Here is a 23,858-nt window from a genome sequence, read left to right as displayed (position 1 = left end):
TGGGACACTGGTTAGAAATACACAGTATATATATATATATATATATATATATATATATATAGGGTTTTACTTTTTTAAAAATTTTAAATTTTTAATCATTGGTATGGGCATGTCTGTTAAAATAATGAAATCTGTTTTGATATGCAACTGAAGTTCTAAATTTTGGGGGAGATGGTGAGCTAGCCTTACCAGTAAAATTGAGCTTTTACTTAACGTCACACATGGTGTGGTCAACAATTTTTGATTATGAAGCAAGCTCTAAAAAAATCGAGCAACCAAAATGATTTTCCTCTATATAAACTGTAAAATATCTTTCACAGCATCTCACTGGAGAGGTAGCTTTGAGGGCTAAAGTAAGTAGGTTATCCTTTTATCTAACCAGCAAGAGCTACTGCTTGGTTTCTGTAAGTAACACAGTACAGAGTGGGACATTGGGAAATGTGGGTGAATTGCCTTTTGAGGTCTGGGTTGCTGTTTGTCACTCTGTCTCTTGCCATTGCCAAGCACAAGCAATCTTCCTTCAACAAAAGTTGCTCCTCCCAGGGAACACTGTCCCAAGCTGTCGACACCCTCTATGTCAAGGCAGCACGGCTCAAAGCAGCAGTTCCGGTAAGAATTAGGCACTGCTTAGAATGAAAATCTAATGGACATTTGCAATTCTTGATAAAATTTGTTTCTCTTGTTTTATTATAGGAAGACTACATAAAAAATATAAGATTACTAAAAAAGAAAACAAGAAAACTGTTCATGGTAAGGCTTTGTCCTTTTTCTTTTTTACTTTTCTACTTGATTGAAACTTCTTACATTTTTATTTTTCCAGATGGTCATTAAGTAATAATCAGGGGCATGTTTCAAGTGACAGTCAAAAACATAAAATGACTAATGTTTTGCCTTATGCAATGTCTTTCATCTAATTTATAGAAAAACTGCAGATTTCAAGAACAGCTTCTGTCCTTCTTCATGGAAGATGTTTTTGGTTACCTCCAATTACAAGCTTGCAAGGAAATACACTTTGTAGAAGACTTTCATAGCCTTACGCAGAAATTGAGCAACTGTGTAAGTATGCAGAGCAGACATGGTGAGTTTGATCTTAGAAACATATCTAGGAAACAGCAGGTAGGTAGCTGTTTCCACATCAAAGGGTCAGTGAAGGGCACTGTCTAATTGTTGGTTCGTAGTCCAAATGGGAAGTCCATCACCAGGGAAATAGCATCAAATATCTGTCCATAGCTCATTATGCCACTATTTATTATCTCCTAGAGGTGGCACAAAAACCATTTTGAAGAAAGCTAAAGAAATGTGGAAAGATCCTCAAATAAGTACTTATTTATTTTTATCATTTTCTCATTATATGACTCAAAAGTTATTCATTCACTCAGTTAACAAATATTTTTTGAGCACCAAGTATGTGCCAGACACTATTCAAAGCTATTATTTTTCTTTCTTTAAAAAAAGTTCCACAATGATGAGAGCTTTTAGATTGTATTTTCTTTACGTATTTCTCTAATTTTTATAGCCATATCCCTTTTAAGGTATAGTCTTAGATGAAACTTAAAGAAAAAGAAGAGCTTATATCTTTTTTGGTACCTAAACTATTTACCACGACTGTATGGTCACTATTATAGGAAGCACTGGGGAATTAATTAAGAAGGTAAAAGCGTCCACATTTCTACAAAACCATTCACAGTAATAAGAGACCAGTCCAGGAAACAACAATAATAACACCTAAAAAACAAAGTCAGGCTCCATGCAATGTTAACTGAACAGCCTCTGTAGGGATGTCGGCTCCACTGTGGCTTGGTTTGGGCTCCATATATATATATGTACTTTCCAGCCTCCGGCGCTTGTACCTTGCAGATGGTGCAAAGGTTGGGATAGTGATGATTACTATAATCCTTGAGATGCCACATAGAAAAGAAGTTTCTACACCTGGGAATCACGGTCACTGAAACTTAAATGCTGGACAGCTGGGAGTGGATTTATTTAAAATTTTTCTTTTTAGTTTGGATGTCTTTTTCTTGTGGTCCATTAAGTGCCTAATTTCAACCCATAGTGCAGGGTCATTTCATGAGTGTGAGTTGGTTAGTAAGGTAAAAGAGTCAGAACATCTACATTCTCTTTTTCTTTGGTTAGATTGTATTTAAGTTATGTCCTTATTTTGGACTTAGGTTCCATGGTCTTTCATAAGCTCTCATATTCCATTAAAATAACAACAACAATAAAAATTATGAACTGGTACCTCTTTGTAAAACACAGGGAAAATAGTTTGGCTCGTATAACCTTGCCTGAAATAATGGAAATATCATCACTTATCTTTGGTTTATTTTATACCTAACCTATAAGGTCATATTATCAAGGCAGTAAAGAGTTTTATCTATTTTCTTAAGTTTAAGTTGTTTAATTATATAATTTTATTTCTCTTTATCACCAGATTAGATTATTATCACACAAGTAAGAGAGAAGTTTTGCCACTAAAAGACTTTAAGAGGAGGAAAATAAACTGTTGAAGGACTTGATATTGTGGAAAATAATGAGAACTTTGGTAGTCCCTGTTTGCTGGACTGGAGTCATCCAAAGGGACAAAAAAATCTTTCCCATTTCAGTTTCTGGAGGACAGGGGCCTCTTTTTAATGGATATTTAAAATAAGTCCTTTCAGTTCCCTTATTTTGCTAGAGTCCTTGATTCCTCTGTTTAGAAGTGCTACTCATTGCATCAGCCATCCAATTTAATTTAATGTTATTCCAGATGAAATTTGTTAATGATGGTGAGGAACAAGAAAAAAAATCCTTACCTGATTACAATACAGCATATCTGTACACGTGAATCTCCCATTGATTCTGTTTTCTTGGCTCAAATAACTAGAGAACACATAATGATATAATCAAAACCAAGCAATATTCTAGATGAAAAGCTTAGAAAACAAATCTGTCTAGGAACTCTGAACTGTGGTCTCTCTTGATTTTATTTTTGGCAAAAAATAGATATTTTTTCTGCCCAAATATCTTACACTGTCAAATGAGATGTCTTTTTAAAATATACGTATTTTTATTTTTAAAGAATCTTTAGATTACATAAATACTACATAAAAAATACAGGTGATTCCCATATGCCCCACTTTGCCCTTCTTGCATTTTCCTACATTAACAACGTCTTTCATTAGTGTGGTATATTTTTTATATTTGAAAATACATATTGAAACATTGCTACTCATCATGGGATATAGTTTACATTAGTTTACACCCTGTTTTGACATTTTGACAAAATGTATAATGGCCTATATCTGTCATTGCAATGTCACGCAAGACAATTTCAGTGTCCTCAAAATGCCATGTTACACCTATTTCTCTCTCTCCCTCCCCTTAGAATCTCTGGTGTCCACTGTCTTTATACCAATGATACAAGTCCTCTCATTGTTAGAATAATTATAAGGCTATAATAGAACAATAATAAGATTTTAACAGTGGACTTTAGTCCATTGTTCATTCCCCAATCTAGAGGATTTTGGGATGGTGATGCCCGCTCTGTATCTAATTGAGAGGTGGCTTAGATTCCATGGGGTGGATGGATGGAACTATCTTACTTGCAGTTGCAGACACTCTCTGTTCCTTGGGATGGGAATTGTCCATCATCATCTCCTTGTTACCTGTCCTGGGTGAGTCCAATGAACTGGAGTGTAGGTGTTAGAACTCTGCTGAAATTCAGGGCTCAATCTGTACATGCACAGACAAAAGATTTAAGTCTCTTGGACATATTAACAAGTACAGTGGTAATTATAGGTTAAAATAAAGGGGCAGAAGAGCCATTTGTAGGGAAACTATAAATGAGTCTAGCTCTGTTACACTGGGGAGAATAAATTCCAACATAAGGCCCACTGATGGGGTGTGAAATTCCTGAGCCTGTCTACCCTGCTTAGAGTGTCTGGATATCTCTAGAGCCCATAGGAGCTCTGCTGTTTGAGGCACTGTTTACTGTAGCAGTCAATGAGATCCTGTTGAGCTGTGCATAAGTGTGACCTCTGGAATGACCTCCCAACTCACTTTGAAATCTCTTAACCATAAAAACTTATCTGTATTTACCATTTTCCCCTTTTGGTTAAGATCTTCTTCCAGATGCATTGTTATTTGGTGCTTGGTAATGTTTCCTTGGTGCCAGGGAGGCTCATCCCTGGGAGGCATGTGCCACCCCAGGGCAAGGTGAGGAGGAGAAGTAGTGCATTTATATGTCTCTCTTAGAGAGAGACAACATTTGAGCAACAAGGAGAGATAACTCTTAGGCAATATATCATACTAGGCTAAGTTTCAATTTCACAAGAAAAGGTTCATTAGTACAATTATGAATATCAAGGGTCTATTGTAAAGGTCTGTCTGCTTTCCCTAGGCACTGCCCATGTACTTGGGGGATTCTTGCCATTCTGTTAGAGTATGTAGCAGGACTCCCACTGATGGTAATTTAATATTCCTTCAGTTATTGTGTGGGTCTCCACCCACTGAGACAACACCTCATGAACACTTGAATATATTCATCTGCCTTAGAGGCATGCCCTAGGTGCACCCCTCCCCACACATCCCCCCATCATCTATACCCCTCACCAGTGATCCTCCCCTGCCACTTGTGACCCTTCTGTGACCCAAAACCTTTCCAAAAATGAAGTTAAAAAAAATAACCAAATAAAATCAATAAGGAAGTAAAATAATAATAATTTAAAAATAAGTAAAATACAAAAATAAAAAGTTTTTTGAAGTAAATAAGGGACTTGGACCACAGATTTGGAGCAGTGTGCCACTTCTTGTGCTGGTTGTTGTGGTTTACCAAAGTGGCTGGCTCCCCCTTATGGCCAAATATGAACATATCACCTGATTAACCTCCCCAAGTGTCCCTTAACTCAGCACTCTCCTTATATTCTCCTACCTCAAGTAGACTGCTGTGCACTTCGTTAATTGCCTGGTTTTTAATCTTTTGGTCAATCATGCATTGATAATTTTTAGCAACACAGGCTGTTATATGTTTAATAAGAATTTAGTGAGCATCAAGAGGAACTCTAAGCTAGTAGTTGGGGCAGGGCTTAGCAGGCATAAATTATAATTTTGTGTGATTTTTCTTGATTAAAAATGATGGTAACACATTATGATGAGTATAACTAACAGTGCTGATTTATAAATTTTATTGTGGCTGAAAGGGGTAGTCTAAGGAGGTTAATATTAATTGAAAGACAGCTAGAGGATAATTTAGGGACTGTATAATATAGTGATTTTGGTGGTAGATGAGGATTGTGGTCAATAATACAAATACAAGGATGTTCCTCTATTACAAGTTATTAAGAATATGATAATACATGGATACAACTAATGTAGCTTATAGACTCTAGTTAACTGTAATATTGTAATATTTTCACAGCAATGGCATAGAAGGTACTATATCAATGCTATATCAAAGGTAAAAAAATAGAATATGGGATTAGTTTTATGAGATTTGAATATGGTCAAGCTTTTTAAATTCATTTTCTTCAGTGATAAGGAGAACTTGGTCATGTAATTTAACCATTCTGTGCTCATTTTTTCATCATTCTGAACACTGGAGAAACAATCGAGTTTGTTTTTAGGATTAAATAAGAAAATTGTGCCTGGACAGGATTTTTAAAAGTAATCCTTCCATAATTTAATGGCCTTTTGTCTGTTATTTTATGTTTCGAAGTTGAAATAAAGTTTACTAATTTTGAAAAAAGGACACTAAATATAGCCTATATATAAACCGCCAACATATAAGAAATTTATCTTTGCTGCATTTCTTCTGGTGTCCCTGCTCGTGGGGTGTAGTGGGAAAACTGACTAGAACAGATAATTGCCTTCTTGGGACCTGCAGAAATTGTGTATGTGCACCTGCGTGTATATATATTAGGGCAGTGGTCCTGAGGAAAGGAATGGGACTGGAAGGGAATTCCACAGCCACTTCTAAAAAGGGAAGGAAGTAAAAGCTCTGTAATTCAAGAACTACAGAGGTGGGGATTCAGATCAGGGAATGGTAGTGTCAGGATGGAACAGGAAAGGTTTCAGGAAGGAGGGGGCTTTGAGGGGCACCCTGAGTTCTGTGGGTGCTATTTCCAAGGAACCTTGGCATATTTCAAAATCGATGCAAGCCTTCTAAAATGATTGGGAAACGGGAGGAAAAGGCTCAACTCCTGTTTCCAGGACCTGAGACTCTGGAATAAAGCTGATGTTAGTGTGTTGCTAGAGACTAAATAGGATTTTCAGGGGTTGAGTAAAAAACCAAAGCTGAATTTATAATGTTTCCATAGTTAAATGCGATCTGAGTTCTAAATAACTGATGTACACACAGAACTTTGGTATATAGTCCATTTGTTTACTGTGTGCAGTTACTTGATATTTGAATTTACCTGACATGTATGTACTCTTCTGAAAAAATTGTCTTTTAAAGAACTTGGAAGCAATAAAATATGCAGAACAGATGATATAGACTGCTTTATATTGTTTAGAGAACCCAATAATTATTTATTTTGTGTCTTAAAATGTTGAAGATAAAAGAAAAGATTACTACAGCTCTTTATAAATTGTTACCTTGTGCCTGGTATTTTTAAATGTCTGGTTCTGTGTAGATGTTTTACTTCTGTTGATAATTTTAATGGAAATTCAGAATTCTTAAAAATGATTACTCTGCTAAAGATGCAAAGATATTTTGATTTGCGATGATAACTTTTCTCATATTATACACTAACCTATTTTACCAACTAGATTTGATGCTGGGTGGATCAGTAAATTATATAATGAACTAGGTGGAGTTTTTCACTTATCAAAGCACTGAAAACTTCCTTAAAAATTTACAATGTATGTCCTTGATACACTCAGGAGCATTTGGGTCCAGGAATTTTTCAATTCCAGTGATGGAATATTGCTGTATTATATTACCAAATCTCATTATCTTGGGCTATAACTTGATTTATATCTGAGTTATCCTTGGTTGGGAGTGTTTTGTATCACCAGAGAGAAACCTTAAAAGACTAACTCTTGTACAACCAGGAATTAGATAGTGTCGTCAGTTGGCGATAATCAATATTTTTTTCTCACTTTGCAGTTCCCTTTCATGGCCTTTGTGTTATGGCTATAGATAACGGTAAAACCTTTTTGACGTTCATATCATCAACTGACCATTGAACATTTCTGGGCTTTAGCTTTCTTAGTTCAAAGTTCAGATGTAAAAATAAAATATCAATGGCGTAAATAATCCTGTTCCTCCCACAATTTGTCTTTTCCAGGTAACATTGTGTCACTTACTATTGATTAAGTCTTGGGGTACAGTCAGAAGAGTTCAGCTAAAGAATTAGATGCTGAAGCTTAATTTCCAGGGAAGGAATGGGGAGGAGAGGCAGGGAGAGAAGCTTGAATAAAGGCTTGAAACAGCATACCATATCCAGGGAAATGCAAGTATATGAATATGAATGTAAAGTGGCTGTGGGGAATGTGAAGAGGGATTGGTCAGATTTTAGCCAGGAGATGTTGGTAGAAGTCAGGTAAAGGAATGTCTTGTAGGACTCGCTAAGGAGGTTAGAATTTATTCTGATGAAAATAAAAGCCATTGAAAGGAATGGCGTGATAAAACACTTTATGTTTGAGAAAGACCTCTTTGGCTGCTATATTGGGAGGGTAGTGGCTTTAGGAGATGACGCTCAGGACAGAGGAAACAATGAGAAGAGCATTGTGATAATGTGCCTGAATTTAAGTGATGGCATCTTTGCTGTCATGGGGAAGGGCAGGAAGAGTGTGAAGAAGAGAATAAAGTCTGGGATGAGTCTAAGGTTTCTAGTTGGGGGACTGGCTGGATGGTGGAGTCATTAACAGAGAATATGGAAGTTGAAAATGTGGAGGAGGGTTAATAGGTTGTTTTAGATTTGCTAAAAGTTAGAGTAGTCCCATACGTAAGTGTAATCAAATAAAGTACTGTAACTGGATATTCTCTAGGTTCTTGGCTAAGCTACAAGAAATGAATTTTGAGAGCATGCCGGGTTAATTATGCTAGTAATTTATTAAGGAACAGTGGGAAGAGAAATGGGAGAAAATAACAGATCATGGGTCCCAGGGAGAGAGGAAAGGGTTGAAAAGTGATAAAGAGAGCTGATTTACAGACAATAATTCCCCATTACAGATTACAAATGCCCAGGTTTTACTTGCGTCCTCATCATGGAGGCGGGGAGGTAACAGCAAGAGCAGGGTGCAGAAAGCACAAACAGGGCACCGAAAGCAAGAGCAGGAATAGGGCAGGAACAGGCACAGGGACAGCGCCAGTTTGCTTTCCTGTTTGTCTTTTAAAACATTAATTATTCCGCCCCTTTGCTAATTGCAGGGGAGAAGTTCCAGTTGTTTGTTGTTTTGATTGTTTGTCCCACCCATCAATCCTGAAGGAGGGCCCAATGGTAAAGCCCCTGGAGAATATCCTGGGCTTCTCCTGGCTTGCAGAGGAGGTCTTGTTGGAATGGGAGTTCTAATGAGAGTCTTCCAGGAGCCATCTTGGGGGTATTGACGTCTACGTGGACTTCTTGCCAGGTTCTAGATCTGTCTATTGATTTCCTATTTTACCAGCCTGCTTCAGTACCACAAACTGGGTAGGTTAAAAAAAAAGCACAGAAATTTATTGTTGCAGGGTTCCGAAGGCTAGAAGTCTGATATCAAGGTGGTGGCAGGGCCATGCTTCCTCTGAAGTCTGTAGGGTTTTGGTGGTGACTTGCCAGTGATCTGTGGCATTCTTTGGCCTGTGGCATAACTCAATCTCTGCCTCCATCACATGGCCGTCTTTGCTCTCTGTCGTTTTCTTTCTGTATAAGGACACAGTCATGTTGGATTAGGAATCAGTTTGGCCTCTTCTAATAACACCTTCAAAGATCCTATTTCTAAACAGGATCACATTCACTGGACTGGAGGTTAGGAGTTGAATATGTCCTTTTTGGGGACAAAACTCAATCTAATACAGATAGTTTTGACATATGTATACACTTGTGAAACCACCATCACAATTAAGATAATGAGCATATCCATCACCCTCAAAAGTTTTCTTATGCTTCTTTGATTTTTCCTTAAATCTTTGGTATAATTTTAGAATTTACTAAGCCTGGAGTTTTCTTTGTGGGAACATTTTAAACTACATACTCTCTCTATTTTTTTTTTTTTTTTAATACTTTCTAAGACTATTTCTTCTTGTGTGAACTTTGGTAGTTTGTGTCTTTCAATGATTTTGTATATTTAATCAAAATTTTCAAATTTATAGCTACAAAATTGCTTATAAAGTTCTAATATCCTTTATATATTTTTTAAAGAGGTATAGGGTATTGAACCCAAGACCTCATATATGGGAAGCAGACGCTCAACCACTGAGCTACATCTGTCCCCCCAGTGAGAGTTGGTTTTTATGTTTGTTTGTCTTTTAGGAGGTACCAGGAATGAAACCAAGACCTCATACATTGGAAACAGGCACTCAGCCACTCTGTTGTCACAGAGAAGTAACATCATCCTGAATTAGCTCCCCAGTATCTTTTTATTATCAGTATAATGCAGGGTGTTGCCACTTTTTTCATTCTTGATATTTGCAATTTTTGTCTTCTCTCTTACTTCTTGATTTGTCTGGCTAATCTGATAGGTCTGGTTCATCAATATTGATCTTTTTCAAAGAACCAGTTTTTAGTTTCATTTCTTTTCTCTATTGGTTTTCTGTTTTCGATTCATAGATTTCTGTTCTGATCTTTATTATCTCCTTTCTCCTGTTGAAAGGAAAACTTGACAATTGCCTAGTTGGATTCATAAAATAATTTGCCTAATTGCTATGATCAAAGTTGAAACTGAAAAAAACTTTCCATTAGTTTTCAAGACTTCATCATCTGCTTTAATTAATACTTTGAAAGCCTGAACAGTAGTTGGTAACTAGAGAGATATATTTCTTCTTATTGGTTGTGTATAATTAATTTTTAAATAAGGTAAGTCTTGATAGACAGAATATTTGTGTCTTCACTTTTTTGTAGTGGGTTTGTCTAGTAATTTGTGTCATCCATTGCAACTATCTTATCAACTTGTAAAATAATGCCAATTATTCAGCTTTCTAATTTCAGATACATTTATTCCAGATCTATCAATATTTCAGATATACATATATTTCAGATATATATGTATATATTTAACTGCAGTTGGTTGAACTGATAAAACAAGAATTAGAAAATGAGAACAACCCTGTCTTGTTCTTTGGTTAAATACAAAGTCCAAAAGCCTAAGCTTTAAAAATTCTGAATGTACATTAGACTTCCTGTTTAGGTGCCAGAGAGTAGAGAGACCTAAATTCAAACCTAGCTCTGTCCCTTGCTCTGTCCTTGTGTTCATTTCCTTGTTTTTAAAAGGCTAACAGCAACAATAATATTAATAATAACCTCATCTTGTGGATTTGGGATAATATGGAGGTGTCTAGTAGGGTGCCTAGCATACAGTAGTTCTGCAAAATTCTTAGTGTCTCTCCTCACTGCTTTCCAATGACATTTTCCACACTTTCCAATGGAGTGGTTCATTTAAGCAAGCACATGTCTTTTAGCGCCCAGTGTTAGTGTTAACATATGTAATGCATATAATTTACAGCACAATGTTAATTTAAAGATGTGAGATCACTTACAAGTAATTGGTTTTAATCGTGGTAAATATATTCTCTAATTAGGTTAGGCAAACTTTTTGCTGACAAATTCACTGTCAAAATTATGGGGCATAGTTCTATCCCTGAGCTAGGAATTTTCACGTGCTAAGTAACATGAATTCATAACGATAGTTACATTGAAAATTTTAAAAATTTGCAATAAAGTCATCCTACTATTATATCTGTTTAAGATATTTAAAGGTTCTTTACAGGTATATTTTTCTATAATTTAGACAATTGAGAAATGTTCTGTGAGGGTCCAAGATTATTCTAGGTAAGTGAGATTCTATATGCTTATCTGATGCCTTGGGAATTATAGGGAGTATAGATATAGGATAATGTTTTATAAACTCTTCTGATATATATTTACTCCAGTGTTAAACATTTGCCATTTTTTGTTAACATTAATGTATGATTGTGAATTCAGTTTTGCAAAGAATTCAGTTTGCAAAGAGGCACTTGGTTAATAGGTTAGTCACTCTTTCCTCCTTTCATGAAAACTTGGTTGCAAATATAGTCATGCTTTCCTCCAATAATGCCAATCTTTTTTTTCAAAGTTTCCTATAAACCTTTCTGGTCTCAGTGGTTTTGTGTTGGTGTCCTAGTGCCTGTCCTTTTCCAAAATGACATTTAATCTTTTTGTGTTTCCATTTTCAAAAACTGGCAGCACTGATACACTTTTCTTAACTGCTGTTTTAAATGAGCCACAATATTTGTAAAACCTAACATGAAAAAATGGGCTTAAGTCAGTGATAAGATTTGCTCAAAACTCTACATCTGCTGTCATATAACACAAATAAATTAATTTAGTCTTTAATCTAATTCTGGATCTGTCATTTGTATTTTGGAGGTGGGGGAGGGGGCGAGTAAGTTTCTGGAAACCAGTGCCATGACCAAGGTAGGAACTCTTAGCCACTAAGGTAAGCTAAAGAAGGAATAAAAAGGTGTGATGTTATATGTCTAGATGAATAAATTGTGTAAGATCTCATGTAAGGTTTTAGGTTCTTCCAGTGGCTGTGAGAATGCCATTCTTAATATAAAATAATATGATATGATGTATGATATGATATGATATAATGTAATGTAATGTAATGTAATATAATATAATATAATATATAATATAATACAATGCTTTCTGCAGAAAGGATTCTAGGCCATTCTTTGTGAGGATTTGGTCTGGGTGGTTAGTTTCCTGAGGGACTGGAGTCAAATGTAGCTGCCCACGTACTGACCCATGTTTCTTGTTTCCTCAGAATTATTGACGGAAAGAGATTTTCCATTTTTGCTTTAGTTGCTGTGGCAGTTTGATATTATTTATGAATTTCAAAAAGAGATATTGATTATGTTTGTAAACTGGTCTGTTCCTCTGAGTGTGATAACCCTTTGATGATATTAGATTCAGCTGAAATGTCTGATTAAATTATTTTAAGATTAGTGCTTTGATTCAACCTTCTCATTAGAGTGCTTCTCAGCGTTGAGCACCAGCCCTCTAGGTAGGCTGATAAAATAGACTCTTACATGGAAGTAGATACACAAGCGAACACAGAAAAAGACATGGCAGAGTAGAGAACTTAGTTTTGATGCTGGAGCCCTGTAGAGAGATGTGACATTTGCCTGATAGTTTACAGCTGATCTTGTGAAGAGAACAGAGCAGCTGAGCCCTGAAAGAAACAAGCCCTGGGAAGAGAGATGAGACTTATGCCAGCCTAAAGCTGAGATCAGAAGAAACTGGAATCACAGAGTCTTAAGAGGAAAGAGGAAGGCTGCTCACCATCTTGCGTTAGCACATGGCAACAGACTTTGGGTGAGAAAGTACCTCTTATGGTACCTTGAGTTGGACTCTTTAGGATCTTGTAACTGTAACCTTCTACCCCAAATAAATACCCTTTATAAAAGCCAACCAATATCTGGTATTTTGCATCAGTGCTGACTAATACAGTTGCCATGCACAATACAGATTTGGCTGACTAATACAGTTGCCATGCACAATACAGATTTGGCTGACTAATACAGTTGCCATACACAATACAGATTTGGCTGACTAATACAGTTGCCATACACAATACAGATTTGTCTGATTTTGACAGGTAATGTCTCTGTCATCATAGAGCTTATTGAAAATGCTTTCAACCAGATTCAGCTGATTTCAGATTGTGATAGGCGCTGTGAAAGGAGCAGAGTCTAGGCTGTGCTATAGCAGGGGTTGGGGCTAAGGGATGTATTTTAGATAATTTGGTCTGGGGATTTCAGCTGAGACCTGGAGGGTGCTTAAGCCATCTCTGATCTCTCCAACCTTGGAACAACTTGCTTCTTCTGACTATGCATCCCTTCTCCCTGTTCCTCCTCCTGAATCCTACTCATCTGGCAAGATGAAACTCACTTGTTTTTCCCTGGAAGCCTTCTGGGATTCCACAGTATGATTGCTCCTCCTCTGTCTCCCAGAGCAGTTTTTTAAATTACAGTATTTGCAGAATTACAATGCTAAATGATAAATTCTACTTGCTCTCAGTAGATTCTGGAGCCATCACTTATGGCTAGGGTACTTTTATATATTAAATAAGTCAATGCCATGCAGGCAGAGACACTATTGTGTAGCTAGCATGTAATGAGAACCCAACAAACGTGTTGACTTGATGAATGGTTAGGCTGTTGTTTGTGTGTTTCTTGTTACATGATTATTTCACACTTTTCTTTGAGCTGGACTTTAGTTATAGTTATTCTTCTCCTACTAATAAATTGCCCTACTAGGTTGTGTCAGCTTCAGCTGAGTTTGTCACATCATTCATTCATTCTTGCAGTAAAGTTGCTGACCGCTTTGTCATGCAATTCCATTTTAGCAACTACAACAACATACAGAAATATAAGGAAAAACATATCCTTCTTTTAGAAATTCCTCCTTTCCAACAAAGCAATCGGAATTATGGAAATAATCTGGTTGTCTTTTTGGATCTTGGTAGAAGCCTGTAGACACATGTACAGCAATAAGGAAAATGAAAACCTTCTGGGTCAGATCTTTCCTAGATATTACTTATAGTAAATGGAGCTCAAGGCATCAGAGCATCCTATAAACCTGAGTGTAGTTCTTGTGGCAATTCTGGCATTGATAGGTTTTCTTTTTGCCAAGGACCTGTTTTTCTCCTTTTCTACTCTTCTTGTTCTTTCTACGGTGGCAGAGGTCAGAAGCCTTTCTTGTACTCCCGCGCAACTGGGGGATGCATTGTCAGTGAAAGTTCCTTGGCAAATGACATGGTCGACAGGAAGGCCTTAATGATACTGAACTTATGTATGCCCCAGATTTGGGTGGCTTCTTCTGTCTCCTACCTCAGTGTTAAATCTTTAAATTCTAGCACATGCACATTGATATTGTGCCATGTGGCTTGCTTTTCCTGTGCTTTGTCCTTAAATTGATCCTTGCATCTGAGGACCTTCTATAGCATCCCTGGGATTCAGCAGGTGTTGACTCTCTTTATAAATACCCTTTTTCCAGTTGCAAGATTTGGGCCAATGCCTTTGATATCAGATCATTCCAGGCCGGAAGGACTTAGCTTCTCTTTTCTCTCTGTCCCAAGAAGTAGTTTTTTAAAGTTATTTCTGACATTTCCCCCACTGTAAAATAAAGCAGAAATCTTTGAGTTAATCTCTTTTTTTAACTGAATTTTGAAGGTTTTCAACAAGAAATTGTCTTGGTTGATTAGTTCCAGTATAGTGTAGTGGTTGTAAATATAGATTTTTGAGTGAGAATGTTTGGGTTCCCATCCCAGCTCTTCCATTTACTAACTCTGTGAACATGGGCAGAGTATTAACATCTGTGCCTCAATTTCCTCATCTGTAAAATGGGGGATAATAATGGTACTACTCAGAGGCTTGTTGTGAGGACTAAATTAGTCAATGCAATTAACACCTTAAATTAGTGTCTGGTGCAGGATACTAATAAAATAATGCTGACTTATTATTTTTACTTAGTAATCTTCTTGATATTTCTGTATTAACTTGAAGAGGAACTGGAATAAAGAGAGTTCCCAGAAATGCTAAATTTTTACCTTCTCACTGTGATCTTGCATTTTGTTGATTTTTCTATTTATAACTATTTTATTTGCAAACTCTGTTTTGCTCATCATTACGTGCCCAGTGCCTAACAGAGGGGTTGGTACATAACAGAATGTCATGAAAGGTTGTTTAATGAATGAAGGAATTCCCTCTGACACCAGCTGCCTCCATCCTCAGCGGCTGAAGACACTTCTTTCTCTATTGGCATGGGTACTGCTTTATGAAGACCAGCGCCTGGGATAGTTGTCTTTGGAGGAAAAAACAGATTTCCTTGTAGACTAATAGAATAAAAATAGGATCTTAAATATTTTTATTCAGAAAAATAAGTCTTTGATTGTAGGAACTAAGCCAGGAAGACTGGGTTAATTAACTGACTTTCAGAACAGTTTGCCTAGATGGAATTGTATTTTGATTGTATTGAATTAAGAGTGTAGTCATCTCGTATAATACAATTTTATAGCTTGTGGAAAGAAAGGGATCCGCATAACATGGTGAGAAAAATAAGGGGTTTGTTAAGTAATTTGAGTTCTTTGAGGGGAATGGCTGCTATATACCAATGCGAAGAATGACACAATTCTTATAAAGAGGCTTAGCAGCATTGACTATGAAACTGTTTTTCTTTGAATTTACTTCATACTAAAGGTAGAATAGAATACTCCACCCATCTGCAAGGTAAGGAAGAGCCCGTATTGCAGAGGTTGGCAGAAGTGTAATATGAATTTCAGGAAGTATTCTCTAAGGCAGGAATTGGTTGAGAGGGAGCAGGTGCATAACAGGCCATTTTGGCCAGGAATTTTGACTCTTAGAATCAGGGTGATGGGGTTATTACTGTGAAGATGTTGTGAGAGTATATACTTAAAGCACAGAGCACAGGTCTGACAATAAGTTCCTAGGAAATGTTGTCTATTAGTACTATTAATACTCTAATTCAAGTATCCGTATAGAGTAATATTTCAAGGATCTTTACTTGGGACTTTTTTTGAGGGTATCGAATGGATTTATTGGAAATGACTATGCCCACATTGGAATGAAAAACTAAGTTTAAGTGACTATGTTGTGTAGAAATAATAGGAGCTAACATTTATTACTGAATGGTTTTGTGGTTTGCAAAGCATTATGCTAAGCTATCTGCATATATTATTTCAGAGTCTACCAAATAAATCTATAAATTGAGTACTTTCATTACTTTTGATAGATAAGGAAAATGAGCTTAGAAGAGTTAAAGTAACTTGTGCACAATTATTCAGTTGGTAAATGACAAAAGCAGGATTTCAACCCAGGGCTGCCTGATTCAAACTGGGACTCTTAACCATTGCGTTCCATTGTGTTCTTATAGACCAGAAGTCAGCAAAATATCACTAGTGGGTCAAATCTGGCCTTCCACCTCTTTTGCATGGCTCACAAGCTAAGAATGGATTTTACAGATAAACCTTTACAACCAGTTTGATGATAGGGAACCCCAACTTTGAATCCCAATTGAGCCACATATTATCCTTCTCAAAAATCCCATTCTTCTCATTAGTATACCTGTAGTACCAAAACTGGACTTAATTATTATTGTTACATTTTGAACTTTGTCAATTAAAGATTTCTAGAAATTTGTTTTCTCTCTCACTATAGAAGCAGTCACTTAATTTTTGTAAATACTTATACAGTAGTTACACAATAGCCTTTTGACCTGCAAAGCCTAAAATAAATATGATCTGGTCCTTTTCAGAAAATGTTTGCCAGTCCCTGATACAGACCACAGATAGACTATCTGGGGTACATGGAGGGTCTTGTCTGATTCCCCTGCACTAATGCAGAGGGCTGTAACCCTCTGTATGTGGCAGGGGGGCAGGGGGTCTCTGTTCCAGTTCTGCCTCAAGGTGTCACATTATTTTTGACCCACAGGATCTGGTCTGGGCTGGAAAATCTTATTAAATTCAAGATTCTGATCACAGGGAGTCGTAGCCTATGCTGGTCAGTCCTGCAAACTGAACCTTAACCCAAACATTCAGTGTTTGCAGATGCTGAGCACAGTGCTGCAAACCAAATTCCATAATACAGGATTACTAATAAGAATGGAGCTCTTTGGGGAATAACATTTCACGTAACTGGGGCTTCAATTTAGGGTGCCTAATTGGGAAAGCCCCTTTCATAAGAAAGCCTCCTCTCGCCTAAGTGAGGTCTGACCTGAAGGGAGAGTCCCCTTTTGGGTGGAGCCATGACACTGTCACCACCGTGAAGCCCCCACACCAATTCTCAGTATATGACTGAGGAATCATTTTAATTCCATTGCTTTTCACCAGAGAAGGAGCTGGAGGCACCCTCACCCCTTCTCTTTGTGTTTTTGCCTAAAGAGACTTGTTGGTTGTCCTTGGCAATTTTTCATTCATTTAAAAAAATCTTATAGTGGTCAAATACATAAACACAAAGTTTCCCACTTTAATCAATTGTACAGAATTCTAATTGTACAATTCTGTGGCATTACTTATATTCACAATGTTGTGAAACCATCAAGACCATCCATTTCCAAAATTTTTCCATCAACCCAAACAGAAACTCTGTACCCATTAATAACTCTTCTTTCCCCATCCCCTTGTAACCTGTATCGATTTTCTATCTCTATGAATTTGCCTATTCTAGATATTTCACATAAATGGAATAAAAATATTTGTCCTTTTACATTTGGCTTATTTCACTTAGCATAATGCTTTCAAGGTTTATCTATTTTGCAGCATATAACAACTTCATTCCTTTTTATGGCTGAATAGTGTCTCACTGTATGGATATACTACATATTGTTATCCATTCATCTGTTGATGGACACTTGGGTTGTTTCCACTTTTTGACTATTGTGAATAATGCTGTTATGAACATTTTTTTTTCATTTTAATAGGTGTTACCTGAATAGCGTCATTTAGCTCCTCTGGTTCAGGGGCTTTAACTGAACATTATTTTTATAGTTGTGCTCCTACGTTCTACTGTCACTAGGATTGGACCTCCTATGGGACCTTCGGTGAGGGATGTCACTTTCCCCACCCTTGACTCCTGAGCCATTCCAGTGCTCAGATAAGGATCTACAAAGGAAACTGGCAGTTTCCACCAGCCAGGGAAACTACAAGCTGTTTCCTTATAACATCAGAATCTCCTCCTAATTTTAAAACCAATATTAATTTCCTCGGTGCTTTTTCCTGGTAATCTACACCTACACATTGTACTGTGCATTATGCTTGGAAGCCTGAGTAATTTTTCAAAAGGCAAATTCAGTCTTGTCATTCTCATGTTTTAATGCCTTTGCCCTGCATTTATGATAAAATCCCAGCTCCTAACCTAGCTCCACATCTCTCATACCTCTTTTCCTTGCTCACTTGCTGCAGAAGGCTTTTGCCCTCTGAGTTTCTGGAAATCACTAAGTTCTTTCCTGCTTCAGGGACTCTGCAACACATTTCCCTCTGCCTGAGTTGCTCTCCCATGTGCATCCTCCCGCATTACCTCTTTCCTCTATTCACTTCCTGCCTCCTCATTTTTCAGACCTCAACTTAAATGTCATTCTTCAAAGAATTCTTCCCTGACCACTCTATTCAAAGTATGTCACCCCTGTAAATTGCTGTCATAGAGCCGTGCATAGTACAACACAGCTTTATCATAAATTATAAATTTTAATTTTTTGTTTGTTACCTTATTCATCATCTGCCTCTACCAGAAGGCTATAAGTTTTGTGAGTACAGAGACGATGAAATATTTACTTGCCAGTGCATGTGCAATACTAAGCACATAGTACATGCTCAATAGATATTTATTGAATGGATGGAAGAGTGAGTATTACTAGTGCCTTTTCAATAGTAGTATCTTTATTTACTTTTGATTTTTTTTTAATTTTTTTATTTTTTATTGACTTTGTAATAATATTACATTAAAAATATATATGTGAGGTCCCATTCAACCCCACCCCCCCACCCCCCCTCTCCCCCCCCCCCCAACAACACTCGTTCCCATCATCATGACACATCCATTGGATTTGGTAAGTACATCTTTGGGCACCTCTGCACCTCATATACATTGGTTCACATCATGGCCCATACTCTCCTCTATTCCATCATGTAGGCCCTGTGAGGATTTACAATGTCCGGTGATTACCTCTGAAGCACCATCCAGGGCAGCTCCATGTCCCGAAGACGCCTCCACCTCTCATCTCTTCCTGCCTTTCCCCATACCCTTTGTCCATTATGTCCACTTTTCCCAATCCAATGCCACCTCTTCTATGTGGACACTGGATTGGTTGTGTCCATTGCACCTTTATGTCAAGAGGAGGCTCAGATTCCACCTGGATGCTGGATGCAATCCTCCCATTTTCAGTTGTAATCACTCTAGGCTCCATGGTGTTACTTTTGATTTCTTAGAATTCCTGTGCTTCATCAGCTAGAGAGATGAAACCCATTACCAGGATGAAAAGAATATTTTATGGGGTATGTATTCCAAACCCTTGCTTTCAAACACTTTGCTTTTTAAAGTATGAAAATGTTCTGCATTCATATTTGTACTTTATCTGCAGATTGGAAACAAAGGAATCTACAAAGCCATCGGTGAATTGGATATTCTCCTCTCCTGGATTAAAAAATTCTTGGAAAGCATTAAGTAAATCAAGAAGCAAAGAGCATTAATTTCATAGTCGTTTTGAATGACCAGAAACAAATTTATAATTATTTGTATTTCTTTAAACAATTTTTGTATGTAGTATTGACAGTAAGTTCAGAATAGACTAGAAGAGTCAAATGCGATAAAGTTTTAGAGATAAGGAAATGCTCACTAATCATTATATTTTCAATGTTTTTTAAAGAATGTTTACATCCTGAACATGTTTTACAATTCAAATGTACATTGTATAAATTTAATTTGAAGTTGTATAGCCTGAATTGGTGCATGGAATATTTATAGAGGGAAAATGACAGATTTCTGAAGTACAGTATAATTTTTTGAGACTTATGTAGGTCTATGTATATGATTATTGTCTACTTAAGGGTCGGATGATTGTTAAATGTGTCCAGTATACACTCAGCTCTTAGCAGAAATTAATTTTAATTGAACTATTTCTTTTTCCTGGTTCTCTTCCATGGCAACATGTTAGAATTGCAATAAGTGTAACTAACGGATAACAACCAGATCAGATCAGATAGGACACACTAGTCAACTAACCACTTTGAATGATTTACTAGGAATGTCTTTGTCAGATAACCCGAGCCACAAAGACCACAAATAACAATAGCTGAAATGATGCTGAAGCTTGATAATGCTTCTTCCGGGTGCTGTACAATTAGGAAAGTTGATAGTGACCAAATAAGTCTCAATGCAGCTCAGATCCACAAAACAATTTTCATCCTGCCTAAAACCTTTGTTTTCACAGTTAGCCTTTGGGTTAAAGAATGATTAGGCATGACTGCTTTTTGCTTTAAATGGACTCTGCTTTACCACTCTCTGGCATACAAGGCAGAGCAGTTTCTGGCAGCATGCCCTGGGCAGCGGGCCAGTTCAGCTCCACAAGGCCTTCGTTGTCCACTGCTGCACACCTCTGTGATTTGGTGTTCTGTGGTATGATCAGGCAGGCTTTCCCCAAGACCTTCACTGATTTTGCCTTTGGCACGTCATCCCTTCATTGCTTTCCCACTTTCCTTTTCCCACCTTCATGTGGCCATTATTCTGCCCACAGGATTTCCCTCTCAGGACTGCCCTCTCCTGACTTATCCCATATTCCAAAATTACCTGTTTGTCCCTTGCCTCTTCTCCTTTAGCCCTTCCCCATCAACACACTGTGGCCCCACACCTTACGTCTGCTGTGATCTCATTATTAGACAAATCCATTGGAAGGGAAAGGTGCGATGGGCACCAGGGAATTGGAAATAGGGAGACTGGAGAACTCCCTCTTCATGTCTTCCTGTTAATTCAGGGCTCCGTGGGGGCAGGTTTCTGGGCCTCCCGTGGTGGAGGAGGTTTATTTCTTGAGGAACATTTGGAAGAACAGAGCTGGGATATGGGGAAGCAGGAACCTACCCCTAGCTTTGCTGTGGACCCTTAAGGAGACAGTGTGCCCATGGCCTCTCACTGCCCCCTTCTTAGGGAACTCAGAGTTTTCCAGGAACAGGCCCCTCTCACAGCTGAGTCTGACTGCGCTGCAGTACCACAGAGCCTGGAGTTCTGAGTCTTGGTTACTCACCATTCCTAAGCAGACTCATCACTTAGGGGCCCTAGACATCAGAAGGACTAAGGAACATTCACTTTCCATCAGCCAAGAAGAATTTGTTACATGCACTTTAGGTCCTTATGAATCAAATTCCATCTGTATCCCCTGATTTTTGGGGTAACTGAACTCAAATTTTTGTTTGCTTCTTTGCTAAATTCTTTGGCTTGCTTAGAATAGTCAGAACATTCCTAAATTCAGGAGCAATATAAGAATTCAAAATCATCTACCAAGTAAAAAACAATATTCATGTGCTGATGCCTGTTCGCAAACAGACTTTATTCAACTGCTGGGGGAAGAAGCACAGGTTTGTGTGTTTAAATAAAGGCTGAAACAGAAAAGACAGCTAGGAAGAAGTTGGTGCCTAGGTGCACAGAGGGGAGACTGTCTTGGTGGTGACCATGGGCTCAGAGGTCAAGTCCTGTGAGTCACAGGTTCACATTCTGGACTTCAGCAGAACCAGAGATAGTTGTGCTTTGGAAAAGAGCTGTGACCACCAAATGCCCACGAGATGCCCAAAGCCATTTAGTGTTTACAAAGGGAGATCCCTTCTGGTAAAAGCAGCAACATAAAACCATTTGTGTATTTTACGGATCATACTCAGCTGACTAAATTTCCTGTTAAAAAGCTTTGTTTGTCAGCCTATAATTATAACTCAGAGACTTGAATAAACCCTTACCCCAGGGTACAGCAGAAGGAGGCTGAGGTACCATTGAGGAGTGTGGCGGGGTGGAAGGAGTTCTACGGAGAGGAGAGGCTGAGAGCCCCGGCAAGCCCTTACTGCCCCAGGTCTCTGCCCTCATTATCGGAGCCATCAGAAAAAACAGGAGGCCCTTCCGGGTCACTCCTTTCGCCCCTCCCGTGCTTCACTTTTCTCTCAGCCACTTCTCTCCCGTTGCATGGCTGACAAGCTTGTTTTGACTTGTTTAGTCACCATTTCCACCACGTCAGAATGCAAGCTCCGTAGGGCAGGGGTTTTGTCTGTTTTGTTCCCTGCAGGGTCCCCAGCACTTGGACCAGAGCCTACTTAAGTGGGCACTACCTGAGCCTGTGGTGAAGGTGCGAACCCACGAGAGAGTGGGTTGAGGTCTCAGCTCCGCTGCTCTTGGGATGTGTGGCCAGGGCTGGGTACTTTGCCTCTCGGGCCTCTGTTTCTGGATCAGCTCTGAATGAAATGAGCTACTGCAAGGGTCCTGTGCACCAATCTGCACAAGGAGGCATCGAGGGCCCTTCTGTGCTCCAGCTGAATTGGCCCTCCCAGAGTCTCACGCGTGCTCATCCCACCACCTGCCCCCACGGCTCCACGGCCTCCTTGGCCTGGTTAATTTCTCTTGATTCTTTAAGATTCAGTTCAGACATCATCCTGCTGTTTGTCAGTGGTTTCCTGCATGCTGTCTTTCTTTATAGAAGCTGTCATAATTATAATTCATTTCATATTTGATACCTGTCTCTGCCACTGTACTGTAACTGTTAGAGTCACTGCCATTCTGTCCAGAACCTTAAGCACAGCAAGTGCTCAATAAATATTTGTTGAATGAATAAGTGAATAAAATAGTGAACTGGATTAATTTCCCTGGTTGGCATGAACCTTGAGGAATGTCCTATAGCAGTGTTTCCTGTGCTTTCTCTCTTAACGGCTCCTGTACTATTATTTGCGTAACGATGAATTTGTCAACATATTTTTTTTTAACTTTCCCCAAAGAAAAGATAACTGTAAATAAATAAATGACTTCAAATAGGTGACTAAACTAACATAAATATGCGTTTAACTATGCTAAAGCACGTTCATTTGTGTACCGTGTAGAATCATCTTGCAAACCCTTGGTGGAATGTGTCTCACTCTTTGGGAAATACTGCATTATAACGAGTTTCCACTATTTCATTCTGGCCTACCTTAGAAATACTTCGAAATTGGAACTTGATTACTTCAACCTGCCCACAGACACCAGTTTAGAAAAAGTCAAGCCATAAAGTTTCAAACTGGTGTCAGAGCTCCTGTCATTGTTTCCAGAGATGGGGGTACGAAAGCACACTCACCCAGTCAGTCATTCCATGGTTCTCATGACTGGCTTTCGTCAGAGGATGTTGGGACGGCTGTACAGTCCTGGTCCTTCCCCATCGCTGCTCTGGGAGGGCAGGCTCCGCCCAGGCAGCCGTGGTCCATGCAGGGTCCACAGGGGCAGCTACTGGAGTCACTGTCTTTCCTGTTACTGAGGACCCTGGTGGGTCAGATGTATGCTCTGGTAGGAACAAAAAGTGAAAGCTCAGTCAGCTTGAGCAGAGGAGTGGCAGAAAGTATCAAAAGCAGCTACAGAACTGTGTTTTGAATTATTGTACATCACAAGAAGCCATAAGAAGGCACATCCTTAACTGTGGCTGTGAGTTAACTAAAATTAAAATCAGTTAAGTCTATAAATATTTATAGACGTGGCTGAGCTAATACTGATAAATGCAACTCATTGTTTCTCTCCAGTAATTTACAGGCCAGGGAGGGAGACATGAAAACAAACAATAATACAGTGCAATGTAAGCAATAATGGTGTGTGCTATGCAAAGTAGTAGTGGGATAGCAGGCAGAACAAATTTCCTGAGGAGATGACGTCTGAAATAATTTATCCTTTAAGACTCAGTTCAGGTATCACCTCTTCCCAGCAAGCTTTCCTTTATCCTCCCAGTCTGGGTTAGATATTCCTTGCATAGTGTATTTTCAGAATAGTATTTATCACACAGCCTTGTAATTTTCTGTTTGCTTGCTTATCTCTTTCCTGAAGGCACAGACTTAGCTTATTTAGCATTGCATCCCCTGCGTTACCATGATGCTTGGGCAAACAGCAGGCATTTAGGAATTTTTTTTTTTTTTTGATGAAACAGTGGAAGAAAAGAATGGCAGTGATGCTGGAAAAGGGGAAGTGGTTTTGGGAG

General features: G+C 38.3%; 1 protein-coding gene across 1 annotated transcript; it reads left to right on the top strand.

Annotated features, from left to right (window-relative positions):
* The first annotated feature begins 438 nt into the window (after positions 1-438).
* On the top strand, positions 439-22,479 carry IL26 (interleukin 26). Its single transcript, XM_004479201.3, has 5 exons — positions 439-609; positions 694-750; positions 922-1,056; positions 19,105-19,170; positions 19,257-22,479. Exons 1-5 carry the CDS (start codon positions 439-441, stop codon positions 19,341-19,343), a joined length of 516 nt encoding a protein of 171 aa, XP_004479258.1. The 3' UTR covers positions 19,344-22,479.
* Positions 22,480-23,858: the final 1,379 nt, after the last annotated feature.

This window comes from Dasypus novemcinctus, chromosome 12 (assembly GCF_030445035.2).
Source record: "Dasypus novemcinctus isolate mDasNov1 chromosome 12, mDasNov1.1.hap2, whole genome shotgun sequence".
NCBI lineage: Eukaryota > Metazoa > Chordata > Mammalia > Cingulata > Dasypodidae > Dasypus > Dasypus novemcinctus.
Note: the sequence above shows the minus strand (reverse complement) of the source record. Positions and strands in the feature narration are given on the sequence as shown.